This window comes from Amblyraja radiata, chromosome 3 (genome assembly GCF_010909765.2).
Source record: "Amblyraja radiata isolate CabotCenter1 chromosome 3, sAmbRad1.1.pri, whole genome shotgun sequence".
Taxonomy (NCBI): Eukaryota; Metazoa; Chordata; class Chondrichthyes; order Rajiformes; family Rajidae; genus Amblyraja; species Amblyraja radiata.
The window spans coordinates 129,531,815-129,551,835 of NC_045958.1; the positions used below are offsets into that span (position 1 = coordinate 129,531,815).

A 20,021-nucleotide genomic window follows, 5' to 3' on the forward strand; every position below is an offset into this window, starting at 1 on the left:
GCAGGAGTAGGCCATTAGGCCCATCGAGCCAGCACCGCCATTCAATATGATCATGGCTGATCATCCACAATCAGTACCCTGTTCCTGCCTTCTCCCCATATCCCCTGACTCCGCTATTTTTAAGAGCCCTATCTAGCTCTCTCTTGAAAGTATCCAGAGAACCTGCCTCCACCGCCCTCTGAGGCAGAGAATTCCACGGACTCACCACTCTCTGTGAGAAAAAGTGTTTCCTCATCTCCTTATTCTTAAACTGTGTGTGGCCCCTGGTTCTGGACTCCCCCAACATCGGGAACATGTTTCCTGCCTCTAGTGTGACCAAGCCCTTAACAATTTTATATGTTTCAATGAGAATACCCCTCATCCTTCTAAACTCCAGAGTGTACAAGCCCAGCTGCTCCATTCTCTCAGCATATGACAGTCCCGCCATCCCGGGAATTAACCTTGTAAACCTACGCTGGACTCCCTCAATAGCAAGAATGTCCTTCCTCAAATTAGGGGAACAAAACTGCACACAATACTCCAGGTGTGGTCTCACTAGGGCTCTGTAGGAATAGATTGGGTGGACACACAGAGTTTCTTGCCCAGAGTAGGGGGATCGGGGATCAGAGGACATGGGTTTAAGGTGAAGGAGGAAAGATTTAATAGGAATCTGAGGGGTATCTTGTCCACACAGAGGGTGGTGGGTGTAAGGAACGGGCTGCCAGAGGAGGTAGTTGAGGCAGGAACTATCGAAAGACCCACACCATCCAGGCCACACACTGCCATCGGGGAGAAGGTACAGGAGCCTGAAGACTGCAACGTCCAGGTTCAGGAACAGCTACTTCCCCACAGCCATCAGGCTATTAAACACAACAACAAATAAGCTCTGAACTACAACAGACTATTATTATTATTATTACACTTTATTTATTCAGTATGTGTGCATATCGCGAGGTGAAACCTGTATGGTCGTGAGTAATCGCCCAAAGAGTTGTACCTTTTTCTGGTCGCCGCTGGATTTTCGACATGTTGAAAATTTTCGGCGACCTGCTGCGACTCTGACGGGTGCCAGCAAGTCGCCGAAAAAATCGCGTAATGGGACAGGCCCTTAACACGATCCTACACACCAACAGTGAAACTAAGCAGGTCAGACGGTGAAAATGGTCAGACGACTTAGAGTTGGAGTAGAGAGGGGGAATGCAAGGGGTTACTTGAAAGTCGAGAAATCAATATTCACAAACAGTTTCTCCACACAAAACTCTGGAGCAACTCAGCGGGGACAGGCAGCATCTCTGGAGAGATGGAATGGGTGACCGGTCTTCAGAATGAGTGTCAGGAGAGAGAAATTAGAGATATAGACAGCGATATAGAGAGACAATAGAATCAGCAGTTTTGGTCCCCTAATTTGAGGAAGGACATTCTTGCTATTGAGGGAGTGCAGCGTAGGTTTACAAGGTTAATTCCTGGGATGGCAGGACTGTCATATGCTGAGAGAATGGAGCGGCTGGGCTTGTACACTCTGGAGTTTAGAAGGATGAGAGGTGATCTTATTGAAACATATAAGATTATTAAGGGTTTGTACACACTAGAGGCAGGAAACATGTTCCCGATGTTGGGGGTGTCCAGAACCAGGGGCCACACACAGTTTAGGAATAAGGGGTAAGCCATTTAGAACAGAGTTGAGGAAACTTTTTCACACAGGGAGTTGTGAGTGTGGATTTCTCTGCCTCAGAGGGCGGAGGAGGCCGGTTCTCTGGATACTTTCATGAGAGAGCTAGATAGGGCTCTTAAATATAGCGGAGTCAGGGGATAATAGACAATAGGTGCAGGAGGAGGCCATTCGGCCCTTCGAGCCAGCACCGCCATTCAATGTGATCATGGCTGATCATCCCCAATCAGTACCCCGTTCCTGCCTTCTCCCCATATCCCCCGACTCCGCTATCTTTAAGAGCCCTATCTAGCTCTCTCTTGATAAGGGGAGAAGGCAGGAACGGGGTACTGATTGGGGATGATCAGCCATGATCACATTGAATAGCTGTGCTAGCTCGAAGGGCCGAATGGCCTACTCCTGCACCTATTGTCTATTGTCTACATAGTCGGTGACATGGAGACACAATAGAAGTAACATCTGCAGTTCCTTCCCACACTGTCATTAACAAACAGTTTGTTGAATAGATGTCTGATTGATGTTTTTGTTGTTTCTCTTCTCCTTTCCCCCCCCCCCCCCCCCCCCCCCCCCCCCCCCCCCCCCGACCCCCCACAGCCTGAGCTCCGTGATCAGAGGACAGGTCCTGACGGCGGATGGGACTCCCCTGATTGGAGTTAACGTTTCGTTCCTGCACTACCCGCAGTACGGCTATACTATCACCCGCCATGACGGAATGTGAGTCTCAGCAAGTGGCGATAAAACGGTCTTGTCCATCCTGTACCAGGGTGTGTGAGAAAGAACTGCAGGTGCTGGTTTAAAGCAAAGGTAGACGCAAAACGCTGGAGTAACTCACCCGGGTCAGGCAGCGTCTCTGGAGAGAAGGAATGGGCGACAATAGACAATAGACAATAGGTGCAGGAGTAGGCCATTTGGCCCTTCGAGCCAGCACCGCCATTCAATGTGATCATGGCTGATCATCCACAATCAGTACCCCGTTCCTGCCTTCTCCCCATATCCCCTGACTCCGCTATTTTTAAGAGCCCTATCTAGCTCTCTCTTGAAAGCATCCAGAGAACCCGCCTCCACCGCCCTCTGAAACAGAGAATTCCACAGGCTCACCACTCTCTGTGAGAAAAAGTGTTTCTTCGCCTCCGTTCTAAATGGCTTACTCCTTATTCTTAAACTGTGGCCCCTGGTTCTGGACTCCCCCAACATCGGGAACATGTTTCCTCCCTCTAGCGTGTCCAAGCCCTTAACAATCTTATAGGTTTCAATGAGATGCCCTCTCATCCTTCGGGTCGGGTCGGGGCGAGGCCCTTCTTCGGACTGATGTCATGGGAGGGGGCGGGTCAGAGATAGAATGTAGGCGGAGACAGTGGGAGTAGTGGTCAACGGGGAAGGGGGAGGGGTTGGAGAGAGAGGGAAAGCAAGGGCTATCTGAAGTTAGAGAAGTCAATGTTCGTACCACTAGGGTGAAAACTACCCAAGCGAACCCAAGATGAAGGGTCTCAACCTGAAACGTCGCCTATTTCCTTCGCTCCATGGATGCTGCCTCACCCGCTGAGTTTTGCGGACATTTTTATCTACAAGCGAAATATGAGGTGCTGTTGCTCCAATTTGTGCTGGGCCTCAAAGTTCAAAGTTCAAAAATTTATTTGGTCACATACACCAAATAACAGTGACTCTGACAGTGCAGGAGGCCCAGGACAGAAAGGTCAGTGTGGGACTGGGAGGGGGAGTTGAAGTGCTGAGCCACCGGTAGATCAAGTAGGTTAAGACGGAATGAGCGGAGGTGTTCAGCGAAACGATGGCCGAGCCTGCGCTTGGTCCCGCCGATGTACGGGGATGGTGTCAGGTCCCATACACCATGGTCACCCATGGATCACTCTGGTAAACCTCCTATGTAGTCTTAATCCAAGGGTCATTCTGGTAAAACCGTCTCTCAGTCCATAATCCAGGCACCGTTCTCCGAAGTCCTCTCTCCACTCCATGTCCAAGGACCATGCAGGTAAACCCTCTCCACACTTCTAATCCAGGCACCATTCTAGTAAACCTTCTCTCTACACCATTAATCCCCGGGTCATTCTGGTAAACCTCTCCTACACTTCTAATCCAAGGATCATTCTGGTAAACCCTCTTTAAATCCAGTGGCGCAGCGGTAGAGTTGCGGCCTTACAGCAAAATGCAGCGCCCGAGACCCGTGTTCGATCCCGACTACGGGTGCTGTCTATACGGAGTTTGTACATTCTCCCCGTGATCTGCATGGGTTTTCTCCGAGGTCTTCGGTTTCCTCCCACACTCCATAGACGTACAGGTTTGTAAGTTAATTGGCTTGATAAAAAAAATGTAACTGTCCAAGTTGGCCATATGCAGAGTACTGCCCTGCCGACTACAACATTCAGAAGGTTCAGAAGGTAAATCCATAATCCAGGCACCAACCCTCTCTAACACCTTCTAATCCAAGAATCATTAGGTCATAAGGTATTGATAGTAGAAGAAATAGGCCATTCGGCCCATCAAGTCTACTCCGCCATTCAATCATTGCTGATCTATCTCTCCCTCCGAACCCCATTCTCCTGCCTTCTCCCCATAACCCCATAACGTTCTAATCAAAAATCTATCTATCTCCGCCTTACAATCGAGCCGTCCACAGTGTATAGATATAGGATGCTGTATTTGTGGTTGCTAGATGTATTCGTCTCTCTGCTGTACCTGTGTTTGCCAGGTGTAGTCACCTGCCTGCTGTACCTGTGTTTGCCAGGTGTAGTCACCTGCCTGCTGTACCTGTGTTTGCCAGGTGTAGACGTCTCTCTGCTGTACCTGTGTTTGCCAGGTGTAGTCACCTGCCTGCTGTACCTGTGTTTGCCAGGTGTAGACGTCTCTCTGCTGTACCTGTGTTTGCCAGGTGTAGTCACCTGCCTGCTGTACCTGTGTTTGCCAGGTGTAGTCACCTGCCTGCTGTACCTGTGTTTGCCAGGTGTAGACGTCTCTCTGCTGTACCTGTGTTTGCCAGGTGTAGTCACTGTAGCAGAGAGTTCCAGAGATAGCACCCGTAGTCCTGGGATGTCAGGACTTCCATATGAAAAAAGACTGGATAGACTCGGCTTGTACTCTCTAGAATTTAGAAGATTGAGAGGGGATCTTATAGAAACTTACAAAATTCTTAAGGGGTTGGACAGGCTAGATGCAGGAAGATTGTTCCCGATGTTGGGGAAGTCCAGGACAAGGGGTCACAGTTTAAGGATAAAGGGGAAATCCTTTAGGACCGAGATGAGGAAAACATTTTTCACACAGAGAGTGGTGAATCTCTGGAACTCTCTGCCACAGAAGGTAGTTGAGGCCAGTTCATTGGCTATATTTAAGAGGGAGTTAGATGTGGCCCTTGTGGCTAAGGGGATCAGGGGGTATGGAGAGAAGGCAGGTACAGGATACTGAGTTGGATGATCAGCCATGATCATATTGAATGGCGGTGCAGGCTCGAAGGACCGAATGGCCTACTCCTGCACCTATTTTCTATGTTTCTATGTTTCCAAGTCACCTGCCTGCTGTACCTGTGTTTGCCAGGTGTAGTCACCTGCCTGCTGTACCTGTGTTTGCCAGGTGTAGTCACCTGCCTGCTGTACCTGTGTTTGCCAGGTGTAGTCACCTGCCTGCTGTACCTGTGTTTGCCAGGTGTAGTCACCTGCCTGCTGTACCTGTGTTTGCCAGGTGTAGTCACCTGCCTGCTGTACCTGTGTTTGCCAGGTGTAGTCACCTGCCTGCTGTACCTGTGTTTGCCAGGTGTAGACGTCTCTCTGCTGTACCTGTGTTTGCCAGGTGTAGCCACCTGCCTGCTGTACCTGTGTTTGCCAGGTGTAGTCACCTGCCTGCTGTACCTGTGTTTGCCAGGTGTAGACGTCTCTCTGCTGTACCTGTGTTTGCCAGGTGTAGTCACCTGCCTGCTGTACCTGTGTTTGCCAGGTGTAGACGTCTCTCTGCTGTACCTGTGTTTGCCAGGTGTAGCCACCTGCCTGCTGTACCTGTGTTTGCCAGGTGTAGTCACCTGCCTGCTGTACCTGTGTTTGCCAGGTGTAGACGTCTCTCTGCTGTACCTGTGTTTGCCAGGTGTAGTCACCTGCCTGCTGTACCTGTGTTTGCCAGGTGTAGACGTCTCTCTGCTGTATCTGTGTTTGCCAGGTGTAGTCACCTGCCTGCTGTACCTGTGTTTGCCAGGTGTAGTCACCTGTCTGCTGTACCTGTGTTTGCCAGGTGTAGTCACCTGCCTGCTGTACCTGTGTTTGCCAGGTTTGACCTGCTGGCTAATGGCGGAGCCTCGCTCACGCTGTGTTTTGAGCGGCTGCCCTTCATCACCCGCCACCACACGGTGTGGATCCCGTGGAACGTCTTCTACGTGATGGACACCATGATCATGAAGAAGGAGGAGAACGAGATTCCCAGCTGCGACCTGAGTGGCTTTGTGCGGCCCAACCCCGACATCCTGGCCTCCCCTCTCTCCACCTTCTTCCGAACCTCTTCCTCCGAGAGTCCCATCATTCCGGAGACACAGGTAAGGTGGACTCTTGCCGCCTCTCCCCGCTTGCAGCAGGTATTGTGAAACAATGACAAAACGGCCCAAAAACGGACACGGTGCACAACGCCAGAGACGCGGGTTCCACCCTGACTACGGGTGCTATCTGTGTGGAGTTTGCACGTTCTCCCTGTGACCGAGTGGGTTTTCTCCAGGTGCTCCGGTTTCCTCCCACACTCCAAAGACGTTGTAGGCGATTGGTTCAGTAAAATTATAAATTGTCCCTGGTTTAATGTGTAAATAGTAGGATAGTGGGGAACTGGGGACAACTACATTCCAATCAGTGCCCTCCCCTAATACCCCATTTACTGGTGCCCTCCCCTAATACCCAGTTGTACAGAGCCCTAGTGAGACCACACCTGGAGTATTGTGTGCAGTTTTGGTCCCCTAATTTGAGGAAGGACATTCTTGCTATTGAGGGAGTGCAGCGTAGATTTACAAGGTTAATTCCCGGGATGGCGGGACTGTCATATGCTGAGAGAATGGAGCAGCTGGGCTTGTACACTGGAGTTTCGAAGGAGGGGATTTCATTGAAACATATAAGATTGTTAAGGGTTTGGACATGCTGGAGGCAGGAGACATGTTCCCGATGTTGGGGGAGTTCAGAACCAGGGGCCACAGTTTGAGAATAAGGAGTAAGCCATTTAGAACGGAGACGAGGAAACACTTTTTCTCACAGAGAGTGGTGAGTCTGTGGAATTCTCTCTCAGAGGGCGGTGGAGGCAGGTTCTCTGGAGTCAGGGGATATGGGGAGAAGGCAGGAACGGGGTACTGATTGGGGATGATCAGCCATGATCACATTGAATAGCGGTGCTGACTCGAAGGGCTGAATGGCCTACTCCTGCACCTATTGTCTATTGTCTATTTACAGGTGCCCTCCTAATACCCATTTACTGGTGCCCTCCCCTAATACCCATTTACTGGTGCCCTCTCCTAATTCCCCCACACTAGGGACAATTTTTACATTTACAACAAGCCAATTAACCTACAAACCTGCACGTCTTTGGAGTGTGGGAGGAAACCGAAGATCTGGGAGAAAACCCAGGCAGGTCACGGGGAGAACGTGCAAACTCCGCACAGTCAGCACCCGTAGTCGGGATGGAACCCGGCGCTGTGAGGCAGCAACTCTACCGCTGCGCCACCGTGCAACCCGAAACGTGATGAATCCTTTAATGGCCCACAATCTTGTAAAATGTGTAGCTAGTACATACTAACCAAACCTCAAGACGGGTATGTGAAGGGAATAATTCATTAATTTGTAAAAATTAAAAAGGCAAGAGCCATTCCATACATTACAAGAATGTGCAGGAAGGAACTGCAGATGCTGGTTTAAACCAAAGACAATAGACAATAGACAATAGGTGCAGGAGGAGGCCATTTGGCCCTTAGAGCCAGCACCGCCATTCAATGTGATCATGGCTGATCATCCACAATCAGTGCCCCGTTCCTGCCTTCTCCCCATATCCCCTGACTCCACTATCTTTAAGAGCCCTATCTAGCTCTCTCTTGAAAGTGTCGCATTGAAAGATAGACACAAAAGGCAGGAGTAACACAGCGGGTCAGGCAGCATCTCCGGAGAGAAGGAATGGGTGACGTATCGGGTCGAGACCCTTCTTCAGACTGAGAGTCAGGGGAGAGGGAAACGAGAGATATAGACGGTGATGTGGAGAGATGTGGAACAAATGAATGAAAGATATGCAAACAAGTAATGATGATAAAGGAAACAGGACATTGTTAGCTGTGGGCTGGGTGAAAATGAGTTACTGACAATGAGACTCAACAAGACGACTTTGAAGGTGGTACAACGACTTGGGTGGGGGAGGGATGGAGAGAGAGGGAATGCAGGGGGTACTTGAAGAGTCAAGTGTTTAATTGTCGAGGACTTCATTCTATGGAGAGCAGGAGGCTGAGGGGTTGATCTTATAGTGTGTAAGATCATGAGGGGATTGATAGGATGAATGCACAGAATCGTTTGCCCAGAGTAGGAGAATCGAGAACCAGGGGACATAGGTTTAAGGTGAAGGGGGAAAAGATTTAATAGGAATCTGAAGGGTAACCTTTTCACACAGAGGGTGGTGGGTGTATGGAACGAGCTGCCGGAGGAGGTAGTTGAGGCTGGGACTATCCTGTGTAAGAAACAGTTAGACAGGTACATGGATAAGACGGGCAGGTGGGACTAGTGTAAATGGAGCATGTTGGTCATAGTCATATAGCCCTTTGGCCCATCTTGCCCAACATGTCTTTTCCTCTCATTATTTTATACACCTCTATAAGATCGCCCCTCTCATCCTCCTGCGCTCCAAGGAATAGAGTCCCAGCCTGCTCAACCTCTCCCTGCAGCTCACTGGCATGTTGGGCAGTGTGGGCAAGTTGGGCCGAAGGGCCTGTTTCCACGCTGTATCACTCTATGACTGTTATCCCTGCTCTCACCACTCTGCAAGCGGTGACCCAGTGGAACAGTGGATAATCTGGCCAAATCCGTCTGCTCCATAATGCTTCACATTCATCTTCCACCGAGAAGAATCATCACCTTACTTTGCCGTTATAACATATTTTGATTACTAGGCATACAATCACACAACTGGGGTCTGTAATGCTGTAAACTTGGTGGTCCTGTGTCGAGCCATCCAATCATATTTCCCATTCCATCTTCGTGGCCCCATCTGCACCGTCTAATGATGTGTAGTTAATGCCCGCCCAGGAGAAATCAAATGAATGATTATTTTTTCACTTAAACGTCTCCCTTGCGGTTGTTGGTATTGTCACTGTCTTCGCTCCAGTTGTAAATGAAGTCTTGTAGGAGCAAGTGGAAGAGCTGGTGTTCAAACTAATTGTGTGCAGTTTTGGTCCCCTAATATGAGGAAGGACATTCTTGCTATTGAGGGAGTGCAGCGTAGGTTCACAAGGTTAATTCCCGGGATGGCGGGACTGTCATATGCTGAGAGAATGGAGCAGCTGGGCTTGTACACTCTAGAGTTTAGAAGGATGAGAGGCGATCTTATTGAAACATATCAGATTATTAAGGGTTTGGACACGCTAGAGGCAGGAAACATGTTCCCGATGTTGGGGGAGTCCAGAACCAGGGGCCACAGTTTAAGAATAAGGGGTAAGCCATTTAGAACGGAGACGAGGAAACACTTTTTCACACAGAGAGTAATGAGTCTGTGGAATTCTCTGCCTCAGAGGGTGGTGGAGGCAGGTTCTCTGGATACTTTCAAGAGAGAGCTAGATAGGGCTCTTAAAGATAGTGGAGTCAGGGGATATGGGGAGAAGGCAGGTACGGGGTACTGATTGGGGATGATCAGCCATGATCACATTGAATGGCGGTGCTGGCTCGAAGGGCCGAATGGCCTCCTCCTGCACCTATTGTCTATTGTCTACAAAGCTGATCTCCTGAGCATGGCTTTAGAACAGCTTGTATATTCTCCACTGACAGGATTACACAGAAACCTGATTAATAGTAAAACGAGGTATTGATTACAGAATGGAGGTTGCAGAAAGACTTAATTAGGTAACAAACTAGATCTTGATTACAGAATAAAATGATCCACAAGTCTGTTATCAGGCAACTGAACCATCCCACCAACAACCAGAGAGCAGTCCTGAGCTACTATCTACCTCATTGGAGACCCTCGGACTATCGATAAACAGACTTTACTGAACTTAAGGGCCTGTCCCACGAGCATGCGACTCCATGCGGCAAGCGCAACCTAAAGGGCCGGTCCCACCAGCATGCGCCTGCATGCGGCAAGCGCGACCTAACTTGGTCACTTGAGCTGTACGTCCTCGCGGGGCCGGTCCCACTTCGATCGCCGGAGCCGTATGGAGTTGTGGGGAGCTGGTCCCGACATCGCGCGGGGCTCCGATAAACTAACCGTGATCAAAGATTCCGCGCGGCAACGGCCTTCCGGCCCGCAACCGCCTCGACGCCGTGCGCAGTCTCGACGCCGTACATCACGCGCGAACTTCCCGCGAACTTCGCTCGAACTTCATGTCACTCACTCGACCTCCGCGCGGCCCCAGCTTCTGGTTTGGTCGCGCTTGCCGCATGGAGTCGCATGCTGGTGGGACAGGCCCTTTAATATTGCCCTAAACGTTATTCCCTTATCATGTATCTGTACACTGGACGGCTCGATTGTAATCATGTATTGTCTTTCCGCTGACTGGTTAGCACGCAAGAAATGCTTTTCACTGTACCTCGGTACACGTGACAGTAAACTAAACTGAACAATCTGACTTAGTTGACAGTAGATCCAATTTGCTGTAACAATGATTGTATTGTTTGTATTGTATTTTAATGACCACACAGCCAGGCTGGTGGAATTTGTTATCAGTACAGCTCGGTACAGGTTCCAACATTTCATCAAACATTAAACATATAACATAGATATACATACAGGCAGACACATTACATGATACATAAGGGCCGTGCTTATTCGTATTTCCTCACCGTACAGAGTTTAAAATGTTAATTGCAGTGGGAATGAAACTGTTTTTGAAGCGGTTTGTTTTGGAGGCAATTGTCCTGTAACGCCTCCCAGAGGGCAGTAGCTGAAAGGCATAGTGTGCAGGGTGAGTGGGGTCAGAGATGATCTTGCGGGCTTTGTGAAGTGTCCGTTTGTGGTAAAGTGATTCAAGGGATGGTAGGGGTAAGCCAATAATTTTGGATGCTCTGTTGATGATGCGCTGTAATTTCTTCCGGGAGAGTGAGTCGAGACTGCCGAACCAGACTGTGATGGATGAAGTGAGGATGCTTTCGATGATGGCTGTATAGAAGCGGAGCATGAGATGAGACCTTACTCTGAACTTCCTGAGCTGTCGGAGATGGAAAAGTCTTTGCTGGGCTTTTCCATAGATGTGGTCTGCGTTTGTCCTCCATTTGAGGTTGTTGCTGATGTGGGTTCCAAGGAGTTTGAATGTGTCAGTGATGGAGATGGATTCACCTTTAATGAGCACAGGAGTTTTGGGGGATGGCTGGCGTCTTGGGTCAATGATGAGTTATTTTGTTTTTGATGAGTTGAGTAAGAGATCATGGTCTGTGCACCAGGTCACTGCTTGGTTGACCTGTGCGCGGTATTCAGTTTCTTGGTTGTTGGTGATGAATCCTATGATGGTTGAGTCGTCCGTGTACTTGTACAGGTTGACGGAGCTGTGGTGGGATGTGAGCTGGTTTGTGTAAAGGGAGAATAGCCAGGGTGAGAGAACACAGCCTTGGGGTGTGCCTGTACTGAGGAACAGAGGGGAGGATGTGTTATTGTTGATCCTCACCCTCTGTTGCCTGTTCCAGAGAAAGCTGTGAATCCAGTGACAGATGCATGGGTCAATGTTCATGTCCAGTAATTTATTGAACAGTTTGTGCCGGTGTGTGCGCATTACAACCTGCACAATAGACAACAGGAGCAGAAGTAGGCCATTCGGCCCTTCGAGCCAGCACCGCCATTCAATGTGATCATGGCTGATCATCCCCAATCAGTACCCCGTTCCTGCCTTCTCCCCATATCCCCTGACTCTGCTATCTTTAAGAGCCCCTGAGGCAGAGAATTCCACAGACTCACAACTCTCTGTGAGAAAAAGTGTTTCCTCGTCTCTGTTCTAAATGGCTTACTTCTTATTCTTAAACTGTGTGGCCCCTGGTTCTGGACTCCCCCAACAGCAGGAAGTTCCTGAAACGTGGGTGTCTCCACTTTTAGGCGTTGTCTGCGGTTCCCTGTTGGACAATCCACATCCGTATTCACTAGTTATTAGCGGAGTTTAGAGTTTAGTTTATTGTCACGTGTACCGAGGTACAGTGAAAAGCTTTTGTTGCGTGCTAACCAGTCAGCGGAAAGACAATACATGATTACAATCGAGCCGTTCACAGTGTACAGATACAGGATAAAGGGAATAACGTTTAGTGCAAGATAAAGCCATCCGTACCACACACATAGTTATATTAAAATAATGTTGCTGTAAGTGTAGAGATTTAGTAGTGTGGGGCGATTGTAATACGTGAGCATAGATCTGCTTCGGTGTCCAGCACGCATATAGTTGCCTGGATTGGACGCCATCTTGGAAGAGTATATGAGAGTCTGGTTAACAGATACAGCGCAGAAACAGGCCCTTCGGCCCACCGAGTCCGCACCGACCAGCGATCCCTGTACACAAGTATCTATCTGACACACAATGTTCACTCTCTCTCTCCCTTTCCTCTGACCTTCTCCCTCCCTCTGGTGTTCAATCCTCAGGTGCTTCATGAAGAGACGGACATTCCTGGCACGGATGTGAAGCTGATGTACCTGAGTTCGCGGGCAGCCGGCTACAAGCCGGTGCTGAAGATCACCATGACCCAGAGCACCATGCCGTTCAACTTGATGAAAGTCCACCTGATGGTGGCCGTGGTGGGACGGCTCTTCCAGAAGTGGTTCCCCGCATCGCCCAACCTCGCCTACACCTTCATATGGGACAAGACCGATGCCTACAACCAAAAGGTCTATGGTCTGTCCGAGGCTGTCGGTAAGTCAATGCATCTTCACCTGGAAAAGACACAAAGTGATTAGTACGGATGTCAGGGGTTACGGGGAGAAGGCAGGAGAATGGGGGTGAGAGGGAAGGGATAGATCAGCCATGATTGAATGTCGGAGTAGACTTGATGAGCCGAATAGCCTCCTTCTGCTGATATAACTTATGAACTTATGAACTAGCTTGGTCATAGACAATAGGTGCAGGAGTAGGCCATTCGTCCCTTCGAGCCAGCTCCGCCATTCAATGGCTGATCATCCACAATCAGTACCCCGTTCCTGCCTTCTCCCCCTATCCACTGACTCCGTATCTTTAAGAGCCCAATCTAACTCTCTCTTGAAAGCATCCAGAAAACCGGCCTCCACCGCCCTTTTCCGCGCCTGTATCTCTAAACTAAACTAAATAGGCCCATCGGCCCACCGAGTCCGGGCTGACCAGCGAACCCCACACATTAACACTATCCTACACACACTAGGGACAATTTTACATTCATATCAAGCCAATTAACCAACAAACCTGTACGTCTTTGGAGTGTGGGAGGAACCAGAGCACCCGGAGAAAACCCACGCAGGTCACGGGTAGAACGTGCAAACTCTGTACAGACAGCACCCGTGGTCTGGATCGAACCGGGGTCCCTGGTGCTGTGAGGCAGCAACTCTACCGCTGCGCCACCGTGCCGCCCTAGCCTGTTGCCGCTCTGTATCTCTAAGCTAGCTCTAAACCAAAGATCGGCTCTGCTTAAAATGTTCCATGAAGTCTGAGCTGGATATTATTAACAGGGTCCCCAGATCCCAGCAGTAATACCTGACGCTCAGTAAAAAGGTTGGTGTTGTCACTGGTGTTAATGAATGGCACGAGCTACAAGGAATCAGTCTCCACAAGATCTCTGAGGAGTTTTGTTTTCAAACAGAGACTTTTTAAATTAAGTGATTTTCAAACCACAGAATGCTGAAATGCCTGGAGATTTTAAAATGCAATAATGTGGCCTGGCTTTAAATGGTCACTCACTTTACAGGAGGATGAGGGAGGATCTTATAGAGGTATATAAAATCATGAGCGGATTAGATCGGGTAAACGCACGGAGCCTCTTGTCCAGAGTAGACAATAGACAATAGGTGCAGGAGGAGGCCATTCAGCCCTTCGAGCCAGCACCGCCATTCAATGTGATCATGGCTGATCATCCCCAATCAGTACCCCGTTCCTGCCTTCTCTCCATATCCCCTGACTCCTCTATTTATAAGAGCCCTATCTAGCTCTCTCTTGAAAGCATTCAGGGGAATCGAGAACCAGAGGACATAGGTTTATGGTGATAGGGGTAAAGATTTAATAGAAATCTGAAGGGTAACATTTTCACACAAAGGGTGGTGAGTGTATGGAACGAGCTGCCGGAGGAGGTAGTTAAGGCTGGGACTATCCCAATGTTTTAAGAAACAGTTAGACAGGTACATGGATAGGACAGGTTTAGAGGGATATGGACCAAACGCAGGCACAATTAACATTATGACACCAACCAACATGCCCCATCTACACGTCCCACCAGCCTGCGTTTGGCCCATAAACAGCCTGTCCCACCAGCATGCGACTGCATGCGGCAAGCACGACCTAACGTGGTCACTTGAGCCGTACGGCCCCGCGGGGCCGGTCCCACTTCGATCGCCGGAGCCGTATGGAGTTGTGCGGAGCTGGTCCCGACATCGCGCGGGGCTCTGAAAAACTGACCGTGTTCAAAAATTCTGCGCGGCAACAGCCTTCCGGCCCGCAACCGCCTGGACGCCGTACGCATCGCCTCGATGGCGTACGCAGCGTCTCGACGGGCGTGCACAGCGTCTCGACGGGCGTGCGCAGCGTCTTGACGCCGTACGTCACGCGTGAACTTCCCGCGGACTTCGCTCGAACTTCACGTCACTCACTCGACCTCCGTGCGGCCCCCGCTTCCGGTTTGGTCGCGCTTGTCGCATGCTCGTGGGACAGGCCCTTAACCCTCTAAACCTGTCAATGGACAATAGGTGCAGGTGTAGGCCAATCGGCCCTTCGAGCTAGTACCGACATTCAAAGTGATCTTCTTCTTATTCTTGCCTTTGATGTGCACAGCCTAAAGTTGCAGGACAACTTGTACTATTTGATCTTATTTGATTGTGCACCCCGGGTTGATTGCATTCGTCGAAACAGGGCGGACCACGTGAAGGTTGCAATCTCCCACCCCAATTCAATGTGATCATGGCTGATCATCCCCAATCAGTATCCCGTTCCTGCCTTCTCCCCATATCCCCTGACTCCCCTGTTTTTAAGAGCCCTATCTAGCTCTCTCTTGAAAGCATCCAGAGAATCGGCCTCCACCGCCCTCTGAGGCAGAGAATTCCACAGACTCACCACTATCTGTGAGAAAAAGTGTTTCCTCATCTACTTTCTAAATGGCTTACCCCTTATTCTTAACAGCAACCGTAGTCATAGAAATATGGAAACATAGAAAATAGGTGCAGGAGGAGGCCATTTGGCCCTTCGAGCCAGCACCGCCATTCATTGCGATCATGGCCAATCGTCCCCTATCAATAACCCGTGCCTGCCTTCTCCCCATATCCCTTGACTCCACTAGCCCCTAGAGCTCTATCTAATTCTCTCTTGAATCCATCCAGTGACTTGGCCTCCACTGCCCTCTGTGGCAGGGAATTCCACAAATTCACAACTCTCTGGGTGAAAAAGTTTTTTCTCACCTCAGTCTTAAATGACCTCCCCTTTATTCTAAGACAGTGGCCCCTGGTTCTGGACTCGCCCAACATTGGGAACATTTTTCCAGCATCTAGCTTGTCCAGTCCTTTTATAATTTTATATGTTTCTATAAGATCCCCCCCTCATCCCCCTAGTCCTATCCATGTATCTGTCCAAATGTTTTTTTTTATCATTGTGATGGTGCCTCCTCTGGCAGCTCCTGAAAGGGTTTACTGTTTGAGTTTAATCCTGATGGACTTTGCTTGAATGTGAAGGGAGATCTTTGCCACACGCTCACGCTGTCTCTCTCTCTCTCTCCTCCCAGTGTCTGTGGGCTATGAGTATGAGTCATGCCTGGATCTCATCCTATGGGAGAAAAGGACAGCGATTCTTCAGGGCTATGAGTTGGACTCTGCCAACATGGGAGGATGGTCACTCAACAAACACCACGTCTTAGACGTTCAAAACGGTAAGTTGTCCGCCTGCAGCCACTTTACTGTGGTTCCGTCCTGACTACGGGTGCTGTCTGTACGGAGTTTGCACGTTCTCCCCGTGCCAACTTTCTCACTCCCAAATGAGAGGCAAAGGGTCAAAATACGGGACAATAGACAATAATACAATACAATACAATTTTATTTGTCATTTGAACCTCGTTGAGGTCCAAATGAAATGTTGTTTCTGCAGTCATACATACAAAAAGAAGAAAAAAGACCCAAGACACAACACAATTTCCACAGACATCCATCACAGCGCATCTCCTCCTCGCTGTGATGGAAGGCAAAAAACGTATCTCTCCCCTGCACTCCCCTCTCCCCCCAGATGTCAGAGTCAAAGTCAAAGCCCCCGGTGGGCGATGGTAATTGTCCCGCGGCCATTAACGCCGCGCCGGGTGATGCAAGGCCACGCTCCGGGTCTTGGTGTTGGAGCCCCCGGCGGGCACTAGCAAAGTCCCGCAGCCATTCCAAGCCGCGCGGGGCGGTGATGTAAGGCCCCGCTCCAGGTCATCCTCGACCCCGCAACTCGGGCGGGTGAAGTCGCCGTTGCAGAAGCCTCGAAAAGCGGTCTCCCAGCAGGGACCCGCGGGCTCCCGGTAATACTGTCTGCCAGACCTGCGGTTGGAGCCTCCGAATCTCCGGGGTTCGTGTCACAGCCGAGCGCCACCACCGCTCCTCCTGCTCCGGACTCGGCCAGCTCCGCGATGGTGAGTAGATCCGCAGCTCCGCGACTGGAGCCCCAGGTCGTTCCTGCTGGAGGCCGCTCCACGTTGCAGCCCCAACGACAACGGAGACCCGAAAAAGAAAAGGTCGGGTCTCCCGTGCAGGGGAAAGATTTTAAAGTTTCCCCCCCCACCCCGCCCCCCACACACATATCCCGTCAAAACAAATAAAATAAAAACTACATTGAAACGAGACAGAAAATAATAAAAAGACAGACGGACTGCAGAGGCCGCTGCGACGTGAGTCGCGCCGCCCACCAATAGGTGCAGGAGTAGGCCATTCGGCCCTTCGAGCCAGCACCGCCATTCAATGTGATCATGGCTGATCGTCCACAATCAGTACCCCGTTCCTGCCTTCTCCCCATATCCCCTGACTCCACTATCTTTAAGAGCCCTATCTAGCTCTCTCTTGAAAGCATCCAGAGAACCTGCCTCCACCAGTCAGAGAATTCCACAGACTCACCACTCTCTGTGAGAAAAAGTGTTTCCTCGTCTCCGTTCTAAATGGCTTACTCCTTATTCTCAAACTGTGGCCCCTGGTTCTGGACTCATGTTTCCTGCCTCTAGCGTGTCCAAACCCTTAATGATCTTATATGTTTCAAATTCCCAACGGCAACTCGTTGACCGACTCTGCCGTGACTGGGTGAATGTTCAGTTGGCCCGGGTGCTGGACTGCACACAAAGCCTAGCCGGCGGGCCAGCTGAGGAGTTTTGGCCCGGGGGCCGCAGCGGGTCAGGGGCCACGGACAGCTGGCCAGGCTGGTCAGGCAACGGGTCAGGGGCCATGGACAGCTGGTCAGGCAGCGGGTCAGGGGCCACGGACAGCTGGCCAGGCTGGTCAGGCAGCGGGTCAGGGGCCATGGACAGCTGGCCAGGCTGGTCAGGCAGCGGGTCAGGGGCCACGGGCGAGGCGCTGCTGCTGCTGCTGCTGCACTACAAAGGATTTGAGTATAGGAGCAGGGAGGTTCTACTGCAGTTGTACAGGGTCTTGGTGAGACCACACCTGGAGTATTGCGTACAGTTTTGGTCTCCAAATCTGAGGAAGGACATTATTGCCATAGAGGGAGTGCAGAGAAGGTTCACCAGACTGATTCCTGGGATGTCAGGACTGTCTTATGAAGAAAGACTGGATAGACTTGGTTTATACTCTCTAGAATTTAGGAGATTGAGAGGGGATCTTATAGAAACTTACAAAATTCTTAAGGGGTTGGACAGGCTAGATGCAGGAAGATTGCTCCCGATGTTGGGGAAGTCCAGGACAAGGGGTCACAGCTTAAGGATAAGGGGGAAATCCTTTAAAACCGAGATGAGAAGAACTTTTTTCACACAGAGAGTGGTGAATCTCTGGAACTCCCTGCCACAGAGGGTAGTCGAGGCCAGTTCATTGGCTATGTTTAAGAGGGAGTTAGATGTGGCCCTTGTGGCTAAGGGGATCAGAGGGTATGGAGAGAAGGCAGGTACGGGATACTGAGTTGGATGATCAGCCATGATCATATTGAATGGCGGTGCAGGCTCGAAGGGTAGAATGGCCTACTCCTGCACCTAATTTCTATGTTTCTATGTTTCTATGTTACACTACGTCGGGGCGGGCGAGGGGGGGGGCCGGACGCAGTGCTCCGACCCGACAGTCCCCTCGACCCGAGTAGTAGCGGTCAAATACGGAACAAGGGAGGTATACGGGATTGCCCAATATACAGGATGTCCCAGCTAATACGGGACAGTTTTCAACCCTAAACCTGACTCTGTACGGAGTGTACACGTTCTCCCCGTGACCGCGTGGGTTTTCTCCTGGTGCTCTGGTTTCCACCCACACTCCAAAAATGTGCAGGTTTGTACGTTAATTGGCTTCTGTAAATTGCCCTGAGTGTGTCGGATAGAACTAGAGTGTGGGAGGAAACCGGAGCACCCAAAGAAAACCCACGCAGGTCAGGGAGAGAACGTGCACACTCCGTACAGACAGCACCCGTAGTCAGGATCAAACCTGGGTCTCTGGCACTGTAAGGAAGCAACTCTATTGCCCCTCTTCAGAGTCACTGAGTTACTCCAGCACTTTGTGTCTTTTTCTGTAAACCAGCATCTGCAGTTCTTTGTGTCTCCGTGATTCATTGGGTAAATACCCATCCATCTAGTCTGGTGATCAGATGATTGTGTGTGAGTGTTTTTCCACACTTGAACGATATGAAATAAAGAATAAAACTGGACCAAATTACTGTACTATATTGAATTCTACAGCTTCAGGGAACTTGATTTCCGTTCATGTTTAGTGTTAGGTTTATTATTAATGCGATGTGTATCAAAGTGCAGTGAGAAGCCTTGTACTGATGCTATTCAATCTAATCAGATACACAGTACTAGACAAAAGAGTAAGCATGTCAAACTCGAGTAGAATAGGCAGAGTAAAGGGGAAGATGCAGAGTGCAGACTCTGTCCCACCCCTGTCATTCCTTCTTCTATCCCCGCTCCCGTCCGGCAGAAGATACATCAGCTTCAGCACTTGACGCTGCCTCGGGAAAGCAGCCGGCATCATCAGCGACTTGTCCCTGTCCCACCCCGGCCATTCCTTCTTCTCCCCGCTCCCGTCCGGCAGAAGGTACAGAAGCTTGAAAGCGCGCACCACCAGACTCAAGAACAGCTTCTTCCCCTCTGTTATCAGGCTTCTGAACGGCCCTTCCATAAGCTAGGGTACTGTCCGATTCACCTCTACCCCATTGTGGACATTGGACTTTGTCTCTGGAACTGATGCGCTACAATGCTGAGAACTATATCCTGCACTCTGTATCTTCTCCATTGCTCTACCTATTGGACTTGAGTTTGGCTTGAATTGTATTTATGTGTAATGTCATCTCATACTTAATTGTATTTCTGTATAGTATCATCCAATTGATTGGATAGCATGCAAAACAAAACTTTTCCCTGTACACCACCTCCAGATTCAGGGACAGTTTTTTCCCAGCTGTTATCAGGCAACTGAACCATCCTACCACAACCAGAGAGCAGTCCTGAACTACTATCTACCTCATTGTAGACCCTCGGACAATCCTTGATCGGACTTTACTGGCTTTACCTTGCACTAAACGTTATTCCCTTATCATGTATCTGTACCCTGTGGACGGCTCGATTGTCTTTCCGCTGACTGGTTAGCACGCAACAAAAGCTTTTCACTGTAACAACTGAAGCTAAAACATGACCAGACATTATCAAAAATGTTGTGTTCACCCAGTTGATCCTTGATCAAGTCGCAACCCCAGGCTCATGCAGCATTCTTGATGTACTCGCCTGTTTACAGTTTACCGATCAAGCTGCAGGTGACTGTCAAGCCATTGTCCGCATTTGGAGACTGATGCAGCCTTGACATTTCAGCAGTGATTTTATCCGCATTTCTCTCCCTGATTGCTGTAGGCAGTGCC

General features: G+C 49.9%; 1 protein-coding gene across 1 annotated transcript in view; it reads left to right on the top strand.

Annotated features, from left to right (window-relative positions):
- The window catches only part of tenm3 (teneurin transmembrane protein 3), a 702,745-nt gene that overhangs the window by 624,604 nt on the left and 58,120 nt on the right, over positions 1-20,021 (top strand). The window contains 4 exon segments of the mRNA XM_033018762.1: positions 2,243-2,362; positions 5,912-6,173; positions 12,419-12,686; positions 15,724-15,867. Coding sequence (XP_032874653.1) covers positions 2,243-2,362; positions 5,912-6,173; positions 12,419-12,686; positions 15,724-15,867 — 794 coding nt within the window.